At 45.1% G+C, this 25,552-nt stretch overlaps 1 protein-coding gene across 2 annotated transcripts in view; it reads left to right on the top strand.

Moving 5' to 3' along the window:
• The first annotated feature begins 12,435 nt into the window (after positions 1-12,435).
• LOC144142510 (fibronectin-like) overlaps positions 12,436-25,552 on the top strand; it is a 55,017-nt gene continuing 41,900 nt past the window's right edge. For both annotated transcript variants that reach the window (XM_077674069.1, XM_077674068.1), the window contains exons 1-2: positions 12,436-12,531; positions 18,578-18,856. In XM_077674069.1, the coding sequence (XP_077530195.1) occupies positions 12,444-12,531; positions 18,578-18,856 (367 nt within the window). In that variant the 5' untranslated portion in view covers positions 12,436-12,443. The remainder of the gene's footprint in view (positions 12,532-18,577; positions 18,857-25,552) is intronic.

Genomic DNA, 25,552 nt, shown 5'->3' with positions numbered 1-25,552 from the left:
CTCCAGCTTCCTTTCTAACCCCACCGTGTAGATCATGAACAGCAGTGTACAGAGAACACATCCTTGTTTGAAATCCTTGTAGGTGTATACAGGTCTATCGTATGCAACCCCCTCCTATTTGGACTTGGTTCCCCGGTATAGCTCCATGAGTGAGTGGATAAAATCGGCGTGCACTCCCTCGTCCTCCAGGATATTCCATAGCCGTTCCCGGTAAACGCTCTCATACGGCACTTTAATGTCCAGAATGGCTACCACGATGGTCTTTTTTGCATCTTGGCCACCTCTATGCATTTCCTTACTACAAATAGGTTGTCATCTGTCCCTTCGAAATCCATTTTGAAGCTCCCCTAGTATCATATTTACTTCTACCCGCAGTTCTAGCTCAAACTGCACCGCCTGCATTTGTAACCTGTACACACTAGTGGGCGCCGCCGTGCATTCACTGATCCCGCGATCCCTTCCTGAGACGGAGAAAATATGCGTCGTGACCGAGAAAAGTGTAGTTCGCGCTCCGCACAAGTTTCGCCTTAAACGGTAAGTAATCTTCAGGGCATTTTTTGTCCATCCAATTTCACCTAATCTTCTAAAATCGTGAATACATTTCTTGTCTTCATTGCCAGTGGTTACAGAAGACCGCAGTTTTACAACGACGAAAGGTACATCACCGCTTTGTCCCTGGCTTCACAGCGTTTGAGAGAACTAGCAACGGTATCGTGTAATGAATATTTATTGACTTAAAACGGCAGTATGCCCTTTTCCTTTAGAGAAAAACTTCAAACTGACCAACATAATTGCACAAATGAACTAGTATGTGCTTTAAAAAGTCATTTGTAATGATTGTATCATATGTAATAGCATTTAGTATCATATCCCTAGGAAGTACAACTACGACGATTTAGTTCGAATTTCCCGCAAATGATGTAGCGGGTCCTTCAGCGTCTTCGCCAATTCTTCACTTCGCCAAATGTACGCTCACGATGGTTGAATGACAGAGAGGTGGAGTCTTTTTGATATGATGGAGCGTTTAGTCTCTGACCCTGCAGCCAACTATATATTACTCTGTTCAAATAAAAGCAACACGAACAGAATACTCAGGCTTTCTCGTTTGAAGGTTGTCCTCTACTTTAGAATTCACGTTTGTGTGCCCACTAAGCATTCCGGTCTGCATGTTGTTGATAGTAGGTTTCACCAATCTGCTGCTGGGCCGGAGAATACGATCAACAATCAGCTCGATGGAACTTACGACCAGGAAATCACGGTACGTTGATGGAAAAAGAATCAATCATTTGCTATCAAAATGAAACCGTGTGCTCAAATATCTGAAACGTTATTCTCAGAGTGCAGCATCTTAAAATACTAAAAAATAGCTGTATATCACTACAGCCTAACGTATGAGACATTGGTGAGTATACATTAAATTGCAGCTTGGAAAGGGTTGAAAATCGCTCCGCCCGCTTCATTCTTTCCAACTGTGATCACCCTGCAAGCTCAATATGAAAGCCACATTCAAAAAGTTTTTTTTCTCATTTTCGCATAAAGCGTTCTATATGCATTTTTATAAGATTTATAATCATACAACCATCTGCTCCATTCAAGTTGCATCCCACCCCTTTATTATGTTTCGGCACATGTATAAAACCATCATGGAGTCCCAATTCTGTCACTGCATCCAACATTTATTCCTTGTGAAGAGATGTTAAAATTGGAACCAGCTCTCTGCCTCAGCGGAAACGGTCAAAGACCCTCACTCATCTCCCTTCGCCCTTAAGCTTGATCTAACAAAATCTCCAGTCAACCTTGTGAATGCCTTTTCGGGTGCTGACATAAAACCACTTGCCAGGAGATCAAACTTGTAGTTAGGCCCAGTATTACAAACGCTTATTGTTGATAAGTTCGGTGCTGGGACTGTTGGTACATACTTTTAGGAACGGTGGAACCCAGCCTTCAAAACGCGTACACAAGAAGAAAGAGGACGACAACACACACGCACACTCTCGGGCTAGCAACTTATTGGAAGGGAAATCACGAAGTTTGAGAAGAAGCTGATTGAAACATATCAAATGCGAAAGCACGGCCTTGTTGAGTGCGGGGTTGTCCTTCATTAACGCTATCAAGCAAAGACGCCGAATATTTGAAAAAGGGCTGGTATTCAAATGCGTCATAAGCATGTCATTTTATTTTAGTTCGTACGGCGGATGCCCTCATGCTGTTTTTTCTTCGCAATTTCATTCATTAAACTGTTGCTATTCCCAGCGCGTGTGTTCTCCAGCTTCCTCTCCTTGTGTACGCGTCTTCGAGGCCGCCTTTCACCATTCTTTGCTTATTGTTTCTCGTGTGGTTATATTTACGGAAATATTACAATATTACGCTCCTAACGTGAACTTACGCTTTTTTATTGTTGACAGATTTGTGTCTCGCGTGTTTATTTTGGCATAGGATGAATTCGCAGTAAGTCAAGACCTGCTTTTGATTGACATACTCTTCAAACCCACCAAAGGTGTGAAATTGCTGACTCCGCTCCTTTCAACAACTGCCCCAGAGTTTCAGTGGTACTTGTTCTACTTGTTTCTCATATATTAACAATATCAATATTTTCGTGGGGCGAGCAAGCTCCATTGGCACTAATAAAGCTAAGCAGCGAATTTGTGCGCACAAAATTGATTGCCGACGAAGGACGTGGAATCAGTGCTACGGCACGAAAGTAGCCTGTTTCATTGTATAACGCCTCTTGTAAGGCGTGAGAGTAAAGAGATAAATGCATACTGGAAATTTTGAAAGATAAACTTCGCGGAGCTATAAGTGTGGGTTGTTTGCGCGAGGTGGATCAGTCTATCGCAGACAACACTTGCGAAGTGACAGCAATGGGGCTCCATTCTTGCCGGCATAAGCTGCCGGCAATACTTTTAGCACTCCTGCTACTTGGAAATGCTCAAGCCGTGGACCTGGAGAGCAAGGTCAGTGCGCCCATTCGTGACCTCAACCTTGGTTCTTATGTAACCGTTTTCTGGAAGATATCCTGTCAACAATATACAGCAGGAGACGCCTGCACGACACCCCCCTTTGTTTTCAAGTTTTTCGCGTACTCGTAGAAAATATCAATGTCCCTTTCTTAAAAGAGATATGGTTAAAGCGCGAATCTTTCGCTGATGTAACCAGATTCGAAGTCCAAAATCCGAACTACTTCTACCGTGTGGCAATGGCGGAATAAGATAGACATCGGTATCGTAACACGAGGGACCCAGGATCGGTTCCGATCCGGGAAAAAAATCCTAAGGCTTATCCAACATATTACCTTAAATTACAACAGTTCATTAGGGATAAGAATTTATGCAATACTTCCAGCCCTCTTACTGCCAAAGAACTGAACTTGGGTAGACGACACGGACCAATGCTTTATACAAGGGCATACCACGGCCGGTAATACACATATTATCAAATCCCCTGATAACAGCAAATGTTAACCGTTGGTAAACGATTGTTAAAAACAATATTAAAATGTACTGTTGGAGCGTTCTGTTGTACATGGATTAAAATATTCGGAGCAGGAAAGAAATTGTTGCGGCGAAATTGTAAATATCTAAACTTAAGTAAGCCACTCTTTCTTGTATATTTAATCGCTTTTTGTCTCATTGCGGTGCCTTCAAATTGCCCCGGGTGTTGTGATGCATAACCTGTGTGACATTTACGTGTTTTTCGTATTGCTTACGTTGTGGAAAGTATACGCACAATGCGCATTCGAGGCGCATGACAGGAAGTGCAATTTTGTACAAATGTTTTATTTTTGTACACACGCCTGCAAGTGTGCATTGTAGTGTTCCTGGCACATTTGCGCCACCACGCCATTTCTACTAGCAGCAGGGGCCCTAGTGAGGCATCAAGCATTTAGCCCCTGCTCCGCTTTCTCTAAAGAAAGGAAGAAAAAAAGAGAGAAAGAAAGGAAGAAATAAAGGAAGAGTTTGTTTTCTTGAGGCTCCTGGGGTGCCTTCGCTTATAATTGTCATCCCCGTTATGTGAAACCTATTGCTCAAAGTTGGCTTCGTGCAAACTCTTTTGGGGCGACATTGAATGCTAGCAGTGGGGCATGGAAAGTTCGCTTTAAGACCTCTTAGTTTTTTATCGGACTAATTTGCATTCAACTCCCGCAGTTGCAGGAACTGTGTTGGCCTTTAATCGCTATGTAAAACTTAAAGCGCTATGTATGCGTGGCTCCACCCCGTTTGCTATTCCTTCACATCCGGGATTCCCGGCTAGTTTCAACGTGAGCACTATTACTTTGTGTAGTGGTGATTGAGCAGCCCTGGTGCTCAATCAGCAGAGCTGCATCTCGCATTACTTAGCGGACGTGTGTATGCGTGAGCACGACACGACGTATTGCCTTTTTACACACCAAAGTCGGTATTATGTCAGCTACCACGGCATTTTATTATAAGGCTTAACGATTTTATACTATTTGAGCGAGTATTCTTCAAACAGTGCCTATGGCAACAAAAAGTGCTACAAAACACAACTAATGGATTTTATCTTATTTTATTCACGAATTCAAGCTTGTGTCTGTTGCGGATATCCATTGTCGATTGGCATGAGACAGCATGAAATTAGCGTACGCCCTATCGATGATGGGCGACAATTGCAAATGATCGTGAGTAAAGTTTATCTACAGGAGCCAACCAGAAGCAGGAAATAATTATCCCGTTAACATTTCACCATAGTGGGTCATAATAATGTGTAGCATTTAGTTTTCTTTACTGTGGAATTAAAATATTCAGGCGTTTTAACTGAGTAAACAAATTGGAAACTGTCAGTTGCGTATATGTACAGGAACTACATTTATTCAAAGCAAGTTGTCTTCAGGCGCTGTAAATTTTAGTCCGTGTTAGTTAACGACCGGCGTTCAAGTGGCCGTCGGTTGGATTACCGTGTCTGTCCTGTATTTATCTTATTTTAGTTTGAACTCGATTACTTTACTTTTATTCTTTTTGCGGCTTTGACCATGGTAACTTAGGTTTAGGAGCGGTTTCGCTGCCTAATACGGCGAAGGGTCTAGATCCCTGTTTGAAGCACACGTGTTGTGAGGCACGGGAAATGGGGGGTACAAAAAGTTGATGAGGTCGGAGTGAACGGGAGCCTGGGAGTTCCAGACGGGGATTGCACATTGGGAAAGAGATGCAATACAATACATGCAATACAAGCCGACTGAAGTGGCCAAGTACCGATGGGGAAAAACACAATTGTCGATAGTGAGCGGGTTGTGGGAGCTTTGCCGTTTGGTGCCCAAGAGGCTAGTCAAGTGGTGGCGGGCGCAGCCGGAAAGTTCAAGAGAAAGTTCACGAGCAGGTTGACAGACGTCCCAATAAAGTTTGCTTTTGCCTTCACGTTCTTTGAATGTCGTAAGTATCTGTTGTAATTTAGGTTTTTTTCGCATTAAAACCGGTGGCAAAGTTAACGGAAGAGCATCTTGGGCTGTAGATGCATTTAAAAATAGAATTATCCTGATTGTAATTATCAACGATACGTTTCAAGCACAATTGCCCCTTATATTTTACTAAACATATGCCCTTGCTGTGTCATCTTCTGTAAAAACAGTTGCATAGCACCTTCGAAATATTTTAAACAACCTGATTTGCCGCATAACGGTTGCTTTGTAATTGTGATTCGAAAAGAACCAATTGGGAGAAGAGTGAGCACCAAGCTTATCGTGAATATTATCAGTAGTGAAGATTTTATCTGTTTTTTTCCCCAGAACTTTTGCAAATATAGCTACCGAATGAACTTTAAACTTACAAACCAACTTTTCTGCGTTAAGCGTATAGCTTGCCACTACTAGGGCTCACTGGCTGCATTTTCATAAGCAATCAGGATTTCTTTATCATATAGTTACAACATTCAGACGTCCTAAGTGAAGCGGCAATTGTGTTGTTCCTCCCAAGCAAAATCTCAGGACATATGGTGTAAATGTGGAACCATAATTGTCCAATCTCACGCAGTGAAGTTCTGGTTCCGGTAGTGCGCGGCGAGGAGAGCCCGCAAGTCTTGCGATTATCCGGGCTAGAAAACACACACAAAAGTTTCAAACGGTTTTTCACGAGCCTTCCTTGAAATCTGACGAATATAGGTAAAGAAAAAGATAATACACGGTAGACAATTTTAAAACTTGCGACAGTGCTTGCGCTCGTAAAAATATACTCAGGAATATCGGTAACGCGAAGAGTCAATTCTGGTTTGTGTTCTGGATTGGCCACACTCGCTTGAATCAGTAGCGATTTAATGGATTACGGCCTCCCAATTCTGGCTGATCCCAAGCGCCAAACCCATCTCTGCTTGTTTGGCTTTTTTGTTTAGTTCCCATGCAGCCATCGGCTTGAGCTGCATGTGACTCGCATGTTTAAAGTTGGTCGCCCTTTTGAGTCCACTATTCGTCTGCTATAGGTGCGCCTGCTGAGGCTGCCTTCGTTATTGTTTCATGTCTTATCTCGGGTCGTTGCACTGGATCTTCAGCTTGGGTAGAGTGAAGACCGGCTGTGGATCGATAGTGGTTTTAAATGAAGTGCTGTTTTTGTGAAGCACATTATCGTACACGACCGCTTGACGTTGGGCACGGGCCTGCAATAGTAACAATCGCACGGATGAAAGGATTGTCTTCGACGATTTTCTGTTACTTTCGTGTGCGAACAGTGGCTAAAAAAGATACACTGAAGATAAATACAGATCTCATTGCAAGCATTCAGAGTGGCGGGTTCTCATACCCAAGACGTGTATTTTTGAATTTGTAAGCAACGTCGAGGGTGCGCCACAAGCAATGCGCACATTCTTGGCTAATAGCTAAAGCTCTTGGGGTAGTTCGTGTCTGTTGTGTTCTTGTCGCTGAGAACAAACTAGATTTTCACCCGAAATGGCTGGCGTGGTCCCACACAAGATGCTTAAGTGTGTGCTTCTTGTAAATGCAATCAGGCGATTGCTGGCAAATGTTGCACGTGGACTGAAGAAGATAAACTGAAAAAGAAACCTGCTCAACGCGAAGGAAGAGACCAGAGTGGCGATAGAACTTTCAATAAGCAAGAATTCAAGAAAAAAAACCAGAACATGCTATACGACAGTAGAGCTGGCAGACATGGTACCACTTCTGCTTACTCGTGTGTGTTGATGTTCGCATTGCCAGAAAACGGATTTCTATTGACCTGCAGATTTTTGGTTGTGATCCGTAATATAGGTGCTGATGCGTACTATCGCTAGTGATCCGGACGACCACTACTCTTTATCCCAGAGGTCTGGGGTCGCACCGTGAGCGAAACAGAGCTGGCGAAGCCGGGGAATAAATTTAGTGCCACCTGACGGAGCGTGCAGTTCGTAGCCAGAACTTTCTTCGAGCGCTGACTTCCGCGGCTGCCGAATGCGCAAAAAGGTTGCTACCCACCAAGTCGGTTATGCCAAGAATAGGCACACATTTCAGTATTATTGTTGATCAGACTGTCTAATAAACCCTACCTAAATCATGCATATTTATTAGAAAAAAATACGTATCTGAAAACAACAATTTTCAGTTACCAACCGGACGTCTGAAAGCCCTAGACGGGAACTTGAGATTTCAGCGCACGTTAAAGACCCTCAGGAGATCAAAATTAATCCGGAGTCCTCAACTACGATGCGTGTCATAGCCTAGAACTAACTTCGACGCGTTAAATGCCATAACTAATTAGTTACACAGTATCGCAAGGCGCGTGATGCTGCTGTGTCGAGGGGGAGCGACGATACGCTGTTATTGAGCTCATTCATTTCATTTACATGCAAGCATACACAGAACGTCGCGGCGAGATATACCTGAACAAAGGAAATAGATAACCGTACGCGGGCTTTCAAATCTACGACATTAAGTTGGGTAAAACTGACATCTGCGATTGTTAGCAGTTCTTTATTAGTAAAAATAGCCCCACTAGCACGGGACGCGAAAACAGTAGACACGACTCAGGGGCTGACTGTACGAGATAAGGCCTGTGTTGGGTCGACTTCCTCGCGCCATGTTATCGATTCGCTGTTATTTGGTGAAGAACACAAAATTTCCACGCGGTCATGCTGCTTCAGCCGCAGAGTTCGTATTAACTTTGTAGGCTACTGTACGTCATTGTACTTTTCGTAGGGCAAACTATCCCTTGTAATAATAAAGACAGTGATCTGACGTAGATGTCGTAGCGGTGTGCAGGAGTAGATATGGCGAACTACATTTGTGGCTGTATTGTGTGCAGTTCAACCTATTTATTTCCAATTTGGCTATTCAGAGGACTAAACGTTTTGATTATGGGGTTTAATGCGCGGAAGCTACACGTGGGGTATGAAGTGCGCCGTAGTGGGTGGCTCCGGATTAATATTTGATTACCTGGGGATCTTTAATTTGAGCTTAAATTGGTACACACGAAAGATTCCGCTTTGTGCCTCCATCTGAAAAGGAGCCACCGCGTCCGGGGTTGTACGCGCATCCTTGGGCCCCGCAGCACGATGCCTAAGCCACTAAGACAGCGCTGCGGTTGAAAGCAAGCATTTTAGTTATCTCTAAAAGGCCGCGGACCAGAAGAAAGCAAGGTACTGTTCGCAGCCACTGCAGCAACTGAAGTATTAACGTTCCACACGTGTGGAATACGCCCGTGCCTTAATCAGACTTCCGGCCAAACGTTTTAACAATTCGTCCAAAAGGAGTACATATTGGTATAGCCATTCCGAACTAGTAAAAATGCTGGCGTAAGTTATACATGTCCCTATTCCGTAGAGCAAATGAAGTCTCAGGCATATTTGAGGAAAAATATGAGTACCAAAAGAGTAGCCGTCGCGTTACAACAACAGTTCTGTTTAAGCTTGAGCTTGGTCCTTTGAGATTACCAAAAAGATACCAAGAAACCGTGCCATCTCCAGTAACGTAAAACCTGAGGAGGGGCGAAGCATGCAGTGTGCATTGGTGTTTTCCACTGAAAAAGCGCTGCCAATGGGCAACAGCAAGCGTTTTTGTTAGCAATCGCGTAGCTAATTCCAGTCAACGTGCATGATATATTTATTGGGTTCTTTGCCCTCGTCTTATTGCTCCTGTTGTTGATGAGGCTCCTGCGCTTCCGAGTTAATGAAAAAACTCTCCCCGGTGCGCGGCTCCTGTCCCGTCCTTCGCTCAGGGACTTTCAGCAAAAGAAAATACACCGAGCGCATGTGAGCGCCCGTGAGCGCACGTGCGCAGCGCCCGGCGTCATCCAGGCTTGCGCGTGGGATTGCTCCACGCGAATAGCAATCCCCTTTGTCGTTTTCATCTTCGGCGTGGCGCACCCGCGGAGCATTGGTTGCTACAGCGTTACCCCGAACAGCCGGAGAAGGCTGTGTTGAACTCGTGAAGTTTTTGGCCAGTCGAGCTTGGGAATACCGGGGCGGAGTCGTTGAGACGGGGAAACCCTGTGTGGATCTGAGGGAGGCGACGTAAGTAGGCTTGACTCGGTTGAGTGGCGACGGCGTGTTGGTGGCCGTTAATGTCGAGGGTGACCGTACTCAGTTGCCGCTCGCCCTACGAGGAACCTGGGATACACTTGCTCTTTCTCTTTCCTCTCACCTGGGATGCGCTGTCAATGTGGGGAGAAGCTGGGACGTCCCCAGGATTTGCTATTTCTCCAGCCTTGCACCACTAGCGCAAGATTCGCGAATCTGTTTGAATTAAAAATACACTTTGTCGGTGCTTTTTTTGGTATAAAATGAAGAAAAGAATGTGAAAAACATGGCCCAGAAAGGCTTCAGCATGGGCGGGACAAAAGCAAGCGTTAAAGGAATGGAACTCGCCCTGCGGCAGTACCAGGCACAAGAAGCAAAAGACAAAAGAAAAGATGCGCGCGAGCAATGCGAAGGCGGGAAAAGTGAATTGCATTTGAAAAATTTTCTTTTCAATTTGTTGTTAGAGGAGCGAGATTGGACAGGATGAGTGTAAAGGATGGCATCGGAGAGCGGCGAAGGATTTACATGGCAAAGATTGCAGAAGACTACTCCCTTTTGACCACATGTGCAATGAAGCAAACCGACACGCGATAAATTGTTTGCTTTGGGTATACATCCACAGTTTTGGCGTCGCAAACATGCTAGTAATTTGTTATATTAAGCCCAACGTGCTTAGCGCTGCGTCTTCATAGCCGATGGCACCAAATCGGCGTAGATGTTAATGACAGTAAAGCGGCCCTGTCCAATACTCTTGCCTTGCTCTTAAAAATGTGCGTAAATGGGTGCTGCCAATTTCCAGAACTTAGCGTAGTACTTAGCCTACGCTCCTTATTCGTCATTCTAAGGTAATAATTGTAAAAGGCCGGAGTTAAGATCGAGGGGTTGCATCGAGTGATTGCGAAGGCTTGCCGGCGAGGTTTCTTTTTGTTGGTTTGTTTTGACTATGAGCGGCGGGGGTAGGAGGATCCTTTCTAATGCCGTTTTCTTTTGTGTTCTCTCTTGGGCGGGGGCCGCGGACCCCGCTCAACGCTTCGGAAGCAGAAAGGAACAGTTTGCCGCTAATTCTCAAAGCAGGAGAGGGGCGAGGCCCTGCGTTGCATTGCTCGCACCGGGCGCGTCGGGTGTCAAGTTCGAGCGCGGACCGGAAGCCGCTGCAAGTGGCCGCTGGGAAGCGGGAATGAAGCGATCGCGGCGATCCCCTGTAAACAAACCGCGCCAGCACGACACAGATGTGCATTGAAACGAGGGATCGGGATTTATTGCTTTCGGCCCTGTGAGGCTACTCCTAAATCAGTGTAGAAACATGTCAGACTTGGGTAGTTTGTTGGTTTTTAGTGTCGTGGCTTCCGGTGCGAATACTTTCTGAGTATTGACGTCTAGTATTCGTGGGAATGGGAAATGAGTTTGAGACAAGAGGTGGACCAATCGCCTTAATTGTGAGCTCCACCTGTGGTTGGCTGTGCGGCCTATAAACGACCAGAACTGTTAATGATGTGTCCTCCTCTCTGTCTTGGGTTCCGCCCTCTTTGTTGGCTGGTTTTTCTTAATAAAATCAAGCTGTTTGGGGTTGTTGAGGACTGCTGAGCGCACAACGAGGAATCCGCTAGCTTACTTGTCATGCATTGTAAACTGCAACTGTAAATAAATTATAAATAGCCTTTTGGTAAACCATCATCGGCTATGTGCCTCTGATCATCGAGCTGTCTTCAACATCATACATCCATCGACCGATCCTCCGCTAGCGTCCAGACTAGCCCGAATCTTAACTGCCTGCAACAGGCAACAGTGTCCCTCCTAGGCTGTTCCAGGAGCATTTCAGTCGCAGGTGCTAAGGAATTGTCCTGCGCGTTACAGGCGCTTCTTTCGCGTATAAAGCTTTCCGCAGAAATTTAGAGCCCAATGAAGAGCAATGGGAAGAGGATACAAATAAATTCTGGGTCGGCAAGAATAGTGTATTCTGAGTGCCTCCCGGAGAATAACCTCCCCTACTTTCCACAGGAGCGTCATTGCTTGCTCTTCTTTCTGGTCTTATGTGGTTCCACTTTAAATTCCTAAATGCTGAGAAATCGGATCGTACACGTCAGCCATGTTTTCAACTCATAGACAAAATGCATGGTGAGAACAAATTTACAAACCGCAACTCATGGAAGCGCAAATAAATTCAGCTGGTGTCTCAGCCTTCTTATTTTTTGACATTTCCGGGTGGCCGACAGGTCTTCATGTCTTGGATTGTTTCAATGGGTCTTTGTATTGGATAACTGTGACCGGAACTAAAGGCTGAAAACAGGAAAAAGGAACGAATTTTAGACAGGCAGTTTAGGAGAAGCCCCCAAGATACTCGGAGTAAGCTTCTTCGAAGGACAAAGGGAAAGGAAGACGACCATTGTACGAAAAAGGGAGGACGTCAAAATTGGGGCCGTAAGATTACAGAGTTCGGATTTAACGTGCATCAGTTCTTCGCTGATGTTCTCAGACGTGCGTGGAGCAAAACATTCGTCGTTTACTTACATTTCCGCGGTATGCTTCCACGCAGACGGGAAAATGCGAAAAGGCGGGTTTTAAACAACAATTGTTCACTTTGCCTATTTTTCAACCAAGGAAACGCCATTGCATACAACTAGACACAATCGTAGTGACTGCACAGCCAGGACAGTGAATATGGCCATTAGCAAGAGCTTTGATTGTTATAAGAATAGTTTGTATTCTAACACGTCTTTCTGTGAATCCCATGGTTTCAATGTGAGGCTGTGTACAAGTGGGCATTTTAGTTTCCACAGCAAGTTTATATTTTTAGCAAATCTGAAAATGGTGACATTGCGCTAATTACTTTCTTCCAAACGTTTTCGGCTGCATATCCAACAAAGTCATCGCATACCATTTCGGTTTGCAATAGATAAAAAAAAATTTCTCTCGTAGCAAGTTTAAAGTCTGTACATGTATTTTAGAAATATGTTGCTGTTTTGCGAATAAAACACATGAATTACAGAATAAACATGTTATGCGTGTTCTTCCAGTTGACCCAAAGCAAGCAGAACAGAAGATTTGACGCCCGCACTCTACCGGAAACTCCATTCGTCCCCGGTAAGCCAAAGAAAGAAGTATTTTCTAGAAAATAAAGTAGCGGAAGCCTACTGCTGGGGTCATGCCATGAGGTTCACGTGAATGCAAGAAGTCACGGGGAAAGTTAGCCACCCACACCTCACTAACGTCCTTCTGTCGTGGATTAGTAAAGTTGAGACCCTAAAAATAACCTTGACCAATGATGATACGCAGAGAAGGCTAATTTTGGCGATCATATTGTGAAGGCATTCAGTTCCACAGCAAGGAATGTCAGAAATTTCCCCAATTTACTGAAGATAAAGAAGGGATGTGTGATACGTGGAGATTCCGGATTTACGAGCTGAGAATAAAAAGTGGGGACCTTAAGGAATGAATGGCGGGCATATATTCTCTACTACCGACGACATCAATACAGGTTGGAGCTTGGCGTTGGATCACTCATGCGCACGGAGGTGGCAGGAAATACGTAGAAATTGTCGACGTACCCGACGATTCTATACGGCCATGCTAAATTTCGCGGGGGAGTATCTCATTCCCTGTTCTCAAACTTAGCCTAATCCGCCCTACTTTCAACTAAGACTTCACACAGGAACCCTGGCCACGTGTGCTTAGGCGGTGCGGAAACAGCTCACCTAGGAGCCCAAACACTGTTTTACCGAGCACAAGAAGACTCCTCACAGCACGGCTCATAAGACGCCCGCGAGCTCTTGTTCACCTATAATGACATCAACGCGCACTACCAAGGACTGCGGCTAAAACTACCCCCTGACAGCTCTCACCCAGCACCGCTAGCCAGATGATGGGAAAATTTACATATGCATTCCCTCCCCAACAGACTCGTCATCCCTTCAATCTGTCCCACCACATATCACACCCGCACCGCCTGGAATGGGGCACTTAACATACAATGCCCCATGCAAAGCAGCAATGCCTGTTTTCTTGCGCTCTGCTTACAATCCTCCCAAAACCTGGCTTGAGGTGCCCAGAAGCTGCTCACACGAGCTACAGCTGCTGACCACAACTAGAATCCAGGAAAACATGATAGGCCCGCCCCAAGTAAGGGACACTCGCCAGAACTGTGCTTCGCCGGAAATAAAGTTTTGCTATCTCTCTCTGACTCTCTTTATTGTTAACAAAAAAAATGCAGCGCTTGTGATCCAACTGAACATGCGGCATAGGCAGAAGATACTTCATATCCATGACATAACCCCTAGCTACCATGATGGGGCTTGTGGCAGTTTCCATGAGGACGTTGAAGCGGCAACTAGCAGAGTCTGGTGATACAAGGTATTAGGAGAGTCTAAGGAAGTGATGGGGGACTTGAACCAAAAGTCGTAAAGCCGCAAAATGCCAAACCTGCAGTGATAATCTTCAGAAAAGGTTCTCATAATAGCTCAAGTTATACACTCGTTTCATACATGGATAGTAATAACCCGAGCCCAATGAATACACTCTTTTGCAAACGAGGGAGCTAGAAATTAATATGGAAAGACCTAAACGGTTATACAAAAAAGAAATCGAATTCCAACGATCTGCTGTGCGCCATGTTCTGGTGTTAGGGCACCCGTCACGGTGGCTCAGCGGCTAAGATGTTATTCCGTTTTCCTTAAGAATCCGAGATCGATCGCTACCGTGGTCGCTGATTTTCAGATGAAGGCGAACAGCTGGAACACAGGAGTTTCGGAATTTCGGCACACGTGGGAGGTCCCCAAGGCGGTCTAACTTAATCCGAAGCCCTCCACTATGGCGCTCCTAGTCGCCCGGCACCTTAAACACTCAAAATTCGAATTTTAAAGGTACTTGGCAAAGCAAAGAGCAGCCATAAGATGCAATAAGGTACGCATTTGGGCTGGTTTGTTCATGATTACGAGTGAAAAAACCGTGCTAAAAAGACAGGACAAGAAAGGACACAGGCCCACGCGCTTACTAACAACCAAAATGTTTGGTTGTTAGTCAGCGCCGTGGTCCTGTGTCCTTTCTTGTCCTGTCTTTTTAGCGCTGTTTTTTTCACTCGTAGCCATAATATGTTAAAGTGAAGAAGAACAAGGTTAATTCTCAAAATGTAGACAGTGAAGCCAGCCAGAAATATGGAGCCGAACTTCCAATCAAAGTAAGGTGACGGAAATATAGAATATCCCTCTAGAACAAATTTGTGATATTAATTGAGATGACTGAAGCTAGCGTACACAGATTACCGGGCAACCTAATACCGATACACCTGTAGTCATTAGTGGCCATCGGTTTACGAAGGCTTAGAAAAGTAACGGCTAAACTCTCTCAGAGAGATAACAAACGCATAACGAAATAAAAAAGTGTCGTAAACGGCGGAGCATATAGAGTTGGCGGAACTGCCGTAATTGATGAGCAGAGACAATGTTGCGGACATTCGTATCTACTACATGGTAAAGATTGCGGAAAGGCTAGACAAAGGAGTAAGCCTAATTACAGCTGATGAAAAGCCAGCTTGGTGCTGGTGCAGAGCAACGTATGCACTCGGAGACGAAATAAGTAACAGTAGAAAAAAAGGGATAAGATAATATAAATGCGGCGTTTTGCACGGTAATATACCGTTAGGGAAACACTATTGAGCAGAACAGCCTAATTCGTGATGCCCCATGGTAGCAGCTAACGAGTAGATTCATTAAGCGCGTAGGATTAGTATGAGAAAAAAATTCCCCCGCACTTCCCCGAAGGGAATCATGCAGAAATGCGAATGCATTGGGTGCACCGATGAGTGTGTTGCGAGTAATGGCGTAATTAATGACGAGAGTGTGAACGTAATCATTTATTCATCAGCACCTGTTTGTGTTATCGTTGTGCCTGACGGCCACAATCACTGCCTTGTGATCGCTAAAGTGCACGGTCAAAGGGTCTTTGAGAAGCATACGCGCGTCACAGTTTCGCGTAAAGACCAGATCAATGCAACTCCCGTGAATGGTAATGGGGCACGTGTCGAAGCCGGCAGAGAGACTTAGAGTGCCTGGTCTGCATGTACTCGACCAGCCACTCGCCACTCTTCTTGCGCACGTCAACGTTGAAGTCGCCAACCAAGACTATGGGGTCAGAGGGTTTGGAGCGCACGCGCACACTTTCCATAGCCGCGTCGAGCTGCGCGGCAACGGCGTCTCGAGCGAGGTTGGACGCGAGGTACACGGTCACCACAAAGACTCCGTCTCCGGTGTAGGCAAGGGTGTACAAGTCCTTGTACGGAGACGTGTCTCGAACGGGAGACGTGGAAACGGCATGCGATATCAATTTACCATACACGTTAGACACGAGACTAACACCGCAGTACTCGCCGTCCTTGCCGCTTCGAGCAAACTAGTACAGCTCGCTTCAAGCGCATGCGTTCGGCATTGAGCGCGGAGAGATAACACCTGCGGGCGCACGCCGACGGAGCACGACAACCCCCGACTAAGAAATGCATTCGCATTTACGACGACGACGACGACGACGAAGGCAGAACTACGAGGCGCGCGCTCACGTGCGCTCGCGCTGGAGGAATGCAGGCGCACGCCGCTCGATGGACGCAAGACAACCCCCGACTAATAAATGCATTCGCATTTAAAAAACAGCTGCAACACACAAATTACTCCGGGTGACCTAATGAATGGAAGGGATGTTGTACTAGAAAAGCGCGCAAAAATTACTTTGAGAACACATGAGGACTTTAATGTTCCTGCAGCCTCAAAAACTAACATAATTCTGAATCACAAAAGGAAATGTCGAAGATATGAAAAATTACGGATATATCAGCATAATTTCGGTTGTATAACAATAGTGTGGTAAGCTAACGTTTCATAGCTTCAGTGGCAGCCTTGATTTTTAACAACCGAGTTAACCAGTTTCATCTAGGAAAGACCAGCGCACGGGTGCTATTCATGATTCTTGTCATGAAGCAGGAATAAAAAGTTCGGAAAATATGGCAAACCCTTTCACATAGAATTTATACTTTACGAAAGCGCATTCGCTTCTCAAAGCACTACGGAAATAGTGAAAGCATTCAACGTTTCACGAGTAACAAATAGAAGGAATGCAAGGGCCGGCTGATCCCTCATCGAGAAAAAACGATAAGTCCCGATTAGTAAACTAGCGATACAGGGAGATAGCCTTTCACCACAAACACTTACAGCTTGTCTACAAAAACGTATCAAACAAGCTCCAGTGGGAGAAATGAGGATTGCAATATATGGAGGACATCTAGCCTTCTTTTGATTTGCGCAACGTAACTTATTCTGCTAATATTGTGGCAAACACCCAGAAATAAATTGTTTCAGTACCTGCACTCTGAAAGCATGAATTAGCGTAGAAGGTAAAAGTGAAAAAGACACAAGTAATCCACGGTTGTGTGGCTTCAGATGTGGGCGCGAGACCGTTTAGCCCAGGGGCGGTACTGAGTTTTAGGGGGTGTCAGTGTTTCAATGTGCTTATTTCGAGAGCGCTGTGCGGGTTCCAACTCTCGGCCACGCGTCGCTACCCATAGTTTGGTAGAATAAGGTTGTGGCGGTGCCCGGGCTGCGGAGGTACGAAAAGTAATTTGCAATTTGTGTATATAAGCGCTACTTACTAGGCAATATTTTAGTTAGGACACATTGGCCTTATCTTCTTTCCATGCCATAGGACCTCCATTCGTTCTTATAGTAAGCGACGGTTTTCGCCACTTTTAGAGTCAGGGGATACGACGTTATTGCATGCATCAGCTCAGGTTGAGGAGGCCGTTTGGTGTGATTGCGTCAGATCCAGGCACGGCCAGTGACCGTGCTTGCGAAGCGCCCTCCCGCGCCGACAGGGAGAGAATGAACTTCGCTGGTCAGCCATTGCGCTTGTTTAAACCATGCATCCTTTCTTTCCCCTAGGAAGTATTATTAAGTGTGGTACAGCAGTAAGTGCTTTCATAAGGAGTGAAGAGAAAGTCACGCAGATGTTTTTATCGGGCTCTAGTCAGAGCACAGCTGCATTTAACTCGGTGCTCATAGGTAGAAGTGTATTGATAGGGTAACAGTTAGGGGAAAGGAAGATGAGGGGCAGTATTTCATACTTGCTCTGGCCTTGCAGACTTAGAGCATGGAGGGGCTGGTCTAGCCCCGACACTTCAATGTAGTTAAGCAGGCTCCGAAAGGCTTGTGGCCTGGTAAGCTAGGGCCTCTCGAGAATAAGAGCATTTCAAGGCTGGTAGTCAGCAGCCTACTGGCACGCCTTCTCATGAATACACTCCAGTTGCTCCTGCACCTGATTCTATCTTCGAAATCGTGTTTGCTTTGCGCGGCCGGTCTCTCCTAGTCTGTGCGAATTTTCTATTTTCGCCGATGCTTGATGATCACAAGGGATTACCAAGACAGCTGGGGACGGCTAGAGCCAGCGGAAAATGACTAAATGAGCTTAGTAAAGGTCTCGCGTTAATAGGTTTACTGTAAAGACTTCCTAGCTGCCCATCGTCATGCGCTTTTTGTTGGGTACAGCCTTATTTACATCCTTATTCTGTAAACATAGTTATTCTGTACATGAAAATTGTTGCTAGCAAAGGGTAATTATATCACAACTGTATTGTTAACAACTAATTATGACAAAAAATGAAACCCGGAGCAATGTTAAGTCATCTTGGCAACCCCTAGTCATGTAATGGGTTTTCTTTGGGGGGGGGAGGGGAGATTTGACATAACACTGTTTACAGATGTTTTATGAGGAGCCTTCTCGCTAAAGCTTGCTTTAATACAAGCGTATTTGAGCACGCAAAATAAGAATACATGGAACTGCAGCCATACGAGCTTTACCATAAAAATTAGGCGCCGCTCTATTCCCGCGATGTGGAAATCCAGCGAAGCTATCAAAATACACATTATAGATGCAGAGAATTCACTCGTACTAATTTTCCTCAGCAATTGGTAATGATTGGAACTGTGGCGGTAGTGTTACCTATGTTGAAAGAACTTGAGCTTTATCCTAAAAAAAGCATGGGGTTCTCTACATCCCCCCCGTAGAAGCCGATAGCGGAGGGTAATTGCACAGCCTTAGCACCTAAACTGTGAACAAGCCATTCATTTTCTGAATTTTATTGTCATCATTTTAGATGCTCCGACGGACCTCACGTTTGACGTATCCTGCCAGAACCAAGGTCTTATCACCTGGAAACACCAGTCTCATGCTGATGGATTTTTATTTGGGCTCTGCCCTGAAGGCGATGCTACCTGCTTGGAACAAAAAATTGATGCATCCGCTAGAAAACATGAATTCCAGCTGCACAAATCGGACGCAAGCTATAAAATCTATCTTTGGGCCTTCAATGATTTTTTTGTTCTACCTTTATACAGCGACCCAGCGGCAACGCAGTTTTCATCTTATCCCAAGGGTGAGTACTCGGGACTGCGATCCATGAGTAAAACCTAACGATAGACGCGTATGATGCTGTTTCGTACTCAAATTTTCTGGGCAAAATGCAGCTTCTGGATTTAAATGGATAGACTGCAGTATTTACGAGTTGTGTCGGTGTTAGACACTAGTCAGGCCAATGCATGTTATTTATTGAATGGTTTCCACTTGGATGTGCTAGGTCCAAGGACCTCAGAAACTATGTGGAAACTGTTGTTTATTGTAAAACAACCACAGCTCGCCCGAGCACGTGGGACACAGGCCTATAGCTTGCTCCTTGAGCTAGGGATGCAGTTCCTTGTCCTTCCAGCAACCGGATGTGCCTCTCTATCTCCCCCTATGCGGCGTCCGTAGCAGAAACGAGTGTTATGGTATTGCGTATGTAGAAATTTCCAAAGAATATTAGCTTTGGCGCCTTAGAGGTCCTTTATTGATTATAGACTTTAAAGCGCCGATGCTGCACAGGCGATGAGGCGCGATGTAGTGGAGGGCTCCGAATATATTTGGGCCACCTGGTGATCTTTAACGTCAAAAACATGGGCGTTTTGCGCGTTTTGCATCCATCAGAAAAGCGCCCGCCGCGGCCGGGAATCGAACCCGCGTCGTTCGGCTCAGACCTAAAAGGCCAGAGGAATGCTGCGCGTGATACTAATCGCGTTTCCCTCAAATTTTTTTGCCCAGATGCATATGTGTGTAAAATCTTAGCATTTCATAAGGAAGGCGTACGCGCCATCGGTGTCTAATAAAAAAAGAGAGAGCTATGGTACGGGCGATTGCTTCACCGCTGTTATCAAACATCTCTGTTTGGACTTCCGTGTAGCCTGTTTTTGGAAGTAGAGATAGACAAGTAGATGCACGCGTGGGTGGGACATTAGTGAACGTTTAGAAAAAGCCGAGTAATGACATTATACTCAACGTTATCTGCACGATATCAGGAGAACAGTGTTGGTCAATCAATCAATCAATCAATCAATCAATCAATCAATCAATCAATCAATCAATCAATCAATCAATCAATCAATCAATCAATCAATCAATCAAATAATTAATTAATTGAATTTTTACTTAAGACAAAAGCCTGTACGCGGCTTTAGCTTTATCAGTACTAGGACCTCTGCATGATATCCGGGATGGCTACGAGTTAGCGAGTCGGTTCCCCGTCAGGACTTCCAAACTTCGTACAAAGCTAAAAAATCTAATCCAGTGGAAAAAGCTGCTGCAGCTGTAAACACACAGACTGTAACGAGAAGCAAAACAAGGCTTTGCTGCTACTTAAAGCTTAGTTCACTCTCCTATGAATTTTTTCCGGCTAGGCCAGGTCAGACTGCACTTGTGCAGACACCATGGCCTGATGATACAAAAAATATAATATCAGTTTTGTCGAACGAACTGCAGAAGGTAAAACATGCGCTTACTAATGTCGTGAGCAAAAACATCTACCCAAATTCTTCTCAGGAGGCGTGGTCCTCCGACAAACTAGAGGACTTTTAATAATACCCCTGCTACAAGTGCTACATAGAAGCCATTTTCAGGTGTAGGACGAGACGCCTTGGGGAAACAAAAAAACGTAACCCCACTCCAAGGTGGGACCGTACATCTAAACTTTTTTTAAACAGTTCAGTTTGACACTATTTAATCACCAACAATCACAATACCTGAAGGAGTCACCTCCAAGTTGCAGGCCGAACTACTAGAATTGTGGTTGTCGGTTTGGAGGGAGACACACCGGTTGTCGGTTTGCCTGACTACATGGCCAGCCCAAGTCCATCTCTTTTTCTTTATTCGGACTATGCTATCATCTACTCTAGTTTGTTCTCTGAGCCAGGTACCTTGTTTCTCGTGCCTGAGGCTTATTCCTAACATTATTTGTTACGTGACCCGTTGAGCCGACCCAAGTTTGCTCTCCAGTCGTTTAGTAAAGCGCCAAGTTTTAGCACCGTATGTCATTACCGGCAGTATGCGCTGGTGGTAGGTTTTTCTTTTGAGTTATAAAGGTAGCCTAATTTTTATTATTGGGGAGTGCTTGTTCAGCGCTTCCCCACCAATACCCATTCTGCGCCTGATTTGCCTCTCGTGGTTTAGGTCAGCCCTAACCATCTGTCCGAGGTAGTTAAACCCTTTTACTTCTGCTATTGTTTCCTTTCCTCAGCTGGCGGCGACGTTTTTGGCATTCTTGTTCCTCATTACTTTAGATTAATTCGTATTTATTTTTGGCCTCACGGCTGTGTTTATGATTGTAGTTCACTCAGAAAGGCTATGTCATCTGCAAACCTCAAATAGCTGAAGTATTCACCGTTTTTTTTAATCCCATGTCTCCTCAGTCAAGCTTTTTTAATAGCCCGTTCAGAGATGCTGTGAATACTTTTGGGCAGATGGTATCTCCCTGTCTTACTCCCTTTCGGATCATGAATTTATCGCTTTGCTGGTGGAGAGTTATTGTGCTCGTGCATTCCTTTTACATCTCATCTAGAAGCCTTATGGAAGTCTCCTCTATTCCCTAGAATTTTAAGGCTTCTTGAACGGCTGCAGTGAGTACGGAAGCAAACGCCCCCTCATAGTCTGTAAACGTTATGTAAAGAGGTTTAGTGTATTCTGCGGATTTTTCTTTCACTTGATTGACAACAAAGATGTGAGGCATGGTTCAGTACCGCTTCCTAAATCCAGCCTGTGCTCTTGGTTGTTGAAAATCCAGGCTGTCACATATGCGTCTAACTATAACTTTGGTAAACAGCTTGCAAACAACTAAGAGCAGGCTGATGGGTCTGTAATTATTGATGTCCTTGGGAACTCCCTTATAAATCAGAGTGTCATTTTTCCAGGTGATGGGCACTTTTTCAGCCTTTCAGACATTATGAAAATAGTACGCAAACTTTTCCAGTACAATATCTCTTGTCTCCTTCAAAAGATCCATGGTTATGCCGTCGAACCTGCAGCTTTTCCTCCTTTCATGGCTTTGTGAGCATTTCGTCCGTCCTCTATAGCTACTTGTGGGACATCGCAAGTGGAGCTTCTACTCTTAGTAGTTTTCCCTGGTCTAACGTCGCTGGCACACAGCCTGGTGTAGAACCGTTCTGCTACCTTTATTATTTCGTGCAAGTTGTGCGGAATGTCACCCTGTTCGTTTCTGAGTGCTTACATCCTGTCTTTCTCGATGGCTAGTTTTCTGTTAGTTGCTTTCAAGCTTCTCCCTATTTGGAAAGTTTCCTCGCTCATTACCATTTTGTATGCACGAATGTCGTTTATTCTACTGCTGTGAATCAGTTTCGAGTGCGCGGCTAATTCAATCGTATCTGCCATACCTGACACTTTCATGTTCTAACGTTTCGCAATTAGTTCTTTTGTTCCCTTAGTTTTTCAGTTTGTGCCCTACTTGTTGCCTTCCTCACAGCTGCTGCTGATTCACTGATTAACGATGTTAGGATATCATTTAGACTGTCTCCATTGACCTCGTCCTGCTCGTGTATGAGCGCGAATTTGTTTTGAAAATTTGTTTTAAACTCTTGCAATCTTGCCCTGACGGACGCTTTGCTGGGTTTTCACGAGTTTCATCCTTTCAGTTTTGAGATTCAGCCTTATGTTGCATCTAATCATCCTATAATCGCTGCTACAAATTTTACTTAGGACTTCTACGTCTGGCACAATACTTGTGCTGTCACCTGAAACGAAGTCAATTTTGTCTTTTGTTGTACCATCGGGACTTTTCCGTCTGCATTTTCTATTCTTTCGTTTGTAAAAAAGGGTGTTCATTAACCTAAGGTTATTTCTCTCTGAAAATCCCACCAGTGTACTCCTCCACTGGTACGATTGTCGATACCGAAGTTTCCCACTGACCTTTCTCCCAGTTGCTTCTTACCCACACTTTGCTTTAAAGTCTCCCATAACAATCGTGGATTGTGTTGTTGCCTTCTTCATTGCGGATTCGACATCCTCGTAGAAGCTGCCTACGGCTTCCTCGCCATAGCTGGTTGCGTGCACATAGGCCTGTACTATCTCTAACCTGTATCCCTGTATCCCTTATTCAAGGTGATCACAACAGCCGCAACTCTCCCACAAATGCTTAAAAATTATCGACGTTTCTTTTATTTCTCTGTTTATAATAATCCCACCCCGTGTTCTCTCTTCTTTTGGAGCCCACTGTAGCACAGAATATGTCCGCTAGTGAGCTTCATGAAGCCTTCTCCTCTCCTAACTTCGCGTAACCCTATTATATCCCGCTTAATATCCGAGAGCTCCTCTAGTAGCACAGCTAAGCTTCCCTCACTAGACATCGTGCGTGCTTTGAACGTTTCCAGAGTCAAGTTCCAAAGGCGGACTGTCCGGACCCAGAGATTCTTAGCACCCGCTGCTGTATCGCTGTTCTGAATGCCGCCGTGCACAGGTGCTCTACAGCTGCTGGGGACGGAGGGCCGAGAGTTGAGTTGGTTAGTCATGCGAGGTGATGGCCAGCTACTACACCAGGGTGACCAGATCCTTCTGTGGTGAAGGAGTGCTGTTTGTGTCCTCAAAAGCCTTCCTAGCCTGATTGAACCTTCCTAGTGTAGTCTAGTCTCTTAGGTATCCGGGATAATGGTTGCTTCCGGAGCAGGAAGCACTCTATGCCGGCATGCCAAGGTTGTGCTTAGAGAGACAGAAGAAAAAGAGAGAGAGGGAGCGAGAGAATTTTTCGGCGGACTACGTTGCCGCGCACGCGGAGCGAGAGAAGTTTTCGGCGGACTACGTTGCCGCGCACGCCTGCCGTGATAATGAGCCAACGTTTGTCGGTTTTCCTTTTTTATGCGCGCACTAATGAGGGAATTAGCTGAGACGCCGGCTTAATGATGATAGGCTAACTGACACCTGGCTGTTGGAAAAGTAAGCCACTACTATGCTCATGTTTATAGCTACGAAGAATGGCTAGTTTGGAGCTCAGCCGCCCAGAGAGGCCTCTGAAGTTATACGAGCGCCCTTCCTTGCCCTTTTAACGCAATTACAAGCCGCAATTTTGTTTATTGTGTGCTCCGCCAACAATGGTGGCCTTTTGGCAGGGCCGCGAAAAAATTAGACGACCCTTTGCTGTCTCAAGTACGGGAACATTGGGGCCACGACAGGTGTGTAAAAAGTTTACTTCCGTGTTTTCTACATATAGAACCGTTATGTATCGAGGTAGCCGTTGCTCTGGCGGTCCGAAGAAGTGGTTGTACTTTTTTTGCAACGAGGGGTTCTCGAGTTATTCAAATTTTAGCAATCTTACTTGTATCACCAGTGGTCGGCATCATATTTCTAGCCCGTTATGAACTCGGCGTTTCTGACGTAGCGCTTAACTTGTTTAAAGTTTTTTACTTTACTTTCATAACTTAGTGTCCGATGCTGCGAGACGTCCTCTTTAGCTTTTCCAACAATGTTTAACCCCTGCCTAGCCGATAATTTTGTTTTTATGTCAAGATTAACTGCACCGGCTGAGCCGGTTATGTTAGCGGTTACTGCGGTTTGCTTAAATCGCATTTCGATCGGCGCTGTCATTCGGGCTTACCTTGTTTCTTAAGGCCTGTGCAATACAGCGGCTGCGTTTTTACCGATTTCAACTGTTTAAAGGCGTAACAGGGTGGATTAATTGCTTATTCCATGATTTGCTCCTGCGGATTCGCTTATTACGGCTAGGGCGACGCTGGTTTGTTTATATTTGAGCTCTCGGTGGTAATTTTACCACAAACACGCCAAGCGAGCGGATTTAACTTGCCATACTATCAAAACAGCCCGCTATAGCGCTAGTGGGGCCTTTAAGGCACTACTCTGTAGTGCAAATTAGCCACGTTTATTTTACTTGCCGTGACACCTAACTCGACCGGGCCACTCTTGCGGCGAAAAAAAGTAGCATGTTTATGTCTGTAAAATTATTGCTGCTACGAGGTTCAAATTTGGCGTAAAGGTGGTATAGAATGGTATGAAAGTGGCGTGGGAATGGATGTGACCTTACATGGCAGATGTCCAGAAAATGTTCTATGTAACTAAAGCAGAGATGGATAATCTTGACGGCAAAGCTGCAAATATGATGTGAACTGCTGTTATTCTTAAATTGACAGCTTCTGTGTATTTTTGGGGAGCAGTTGAGAACACCTGAAGAAAGCGTGTTTGTTTTCTCAATCTGCTGCTAGAAATCGCTGGTACTGCTTATTGTGTCGATATGTTTTCAAATGTTATGACGTTTCTCTCATGGGCTACGACGTTCCGGCCGGAGCTTGGTTTATGCTTTTTAAAGAGGCTCGAATAGGCACACGCCTTTGTATCCTCGACTGAGTGGCGCTTGTACACAATTTTTCCCTTTTCAACAAATTACTTTTCATTGGAACGCTCGCTCACGAAGTGGTTATAAGAAAAAAATCCCGGGCCATCTCCACTAACATGAAACCTGGGGAGGGGCGAAGGATGCAGTGTATAGGCGTATTCTTGGCACCTTGGCGTTTTTGCCAACAGCGATAAAACCATTGGTGGTAGAAGCATACAGCTGTACTGTAAAAGTATCTTGCCTTGGAAGCACGATGCTCTCTAGCGCGAGACGTAAACGAGTGTCCCGGTGTTTTTTTAGTACGTGTTACGTTTTAGCGCGACGTGTGAGCAAGTACCCGGTGTTTTATTACCGTGACTACACACCAGACGAACGACAATTACGACGATGAAGACGAGAACAGGAGACGCCAAC

The sequence above is a fragment of the Haemaphysalis longicornis genome, unplaced genomic scaffold, assembly GCF_048455015.1.
Source record: "Haemaphysalis longicornis isolate Haplotype H1 unplaced genomic scaffold, Haemaphysalis longicornis Haplotype H1 scaffold_6, whole genome shotgun sequence".
In the NCBI taxonomy this organism is placed as follows: domain Eukaryota; kingdom Metazoa; phylum Arthropoda; class Arachnida; order Ixodida; family Ixodidae; genus Haemaphysalis; species Haemaphysalis longicornis.
The sequence above is the reverse complement of the archived record's forward strand: the minus strand, read 5'-3'. Positions and strand labels throughout refer to the sequence as shown.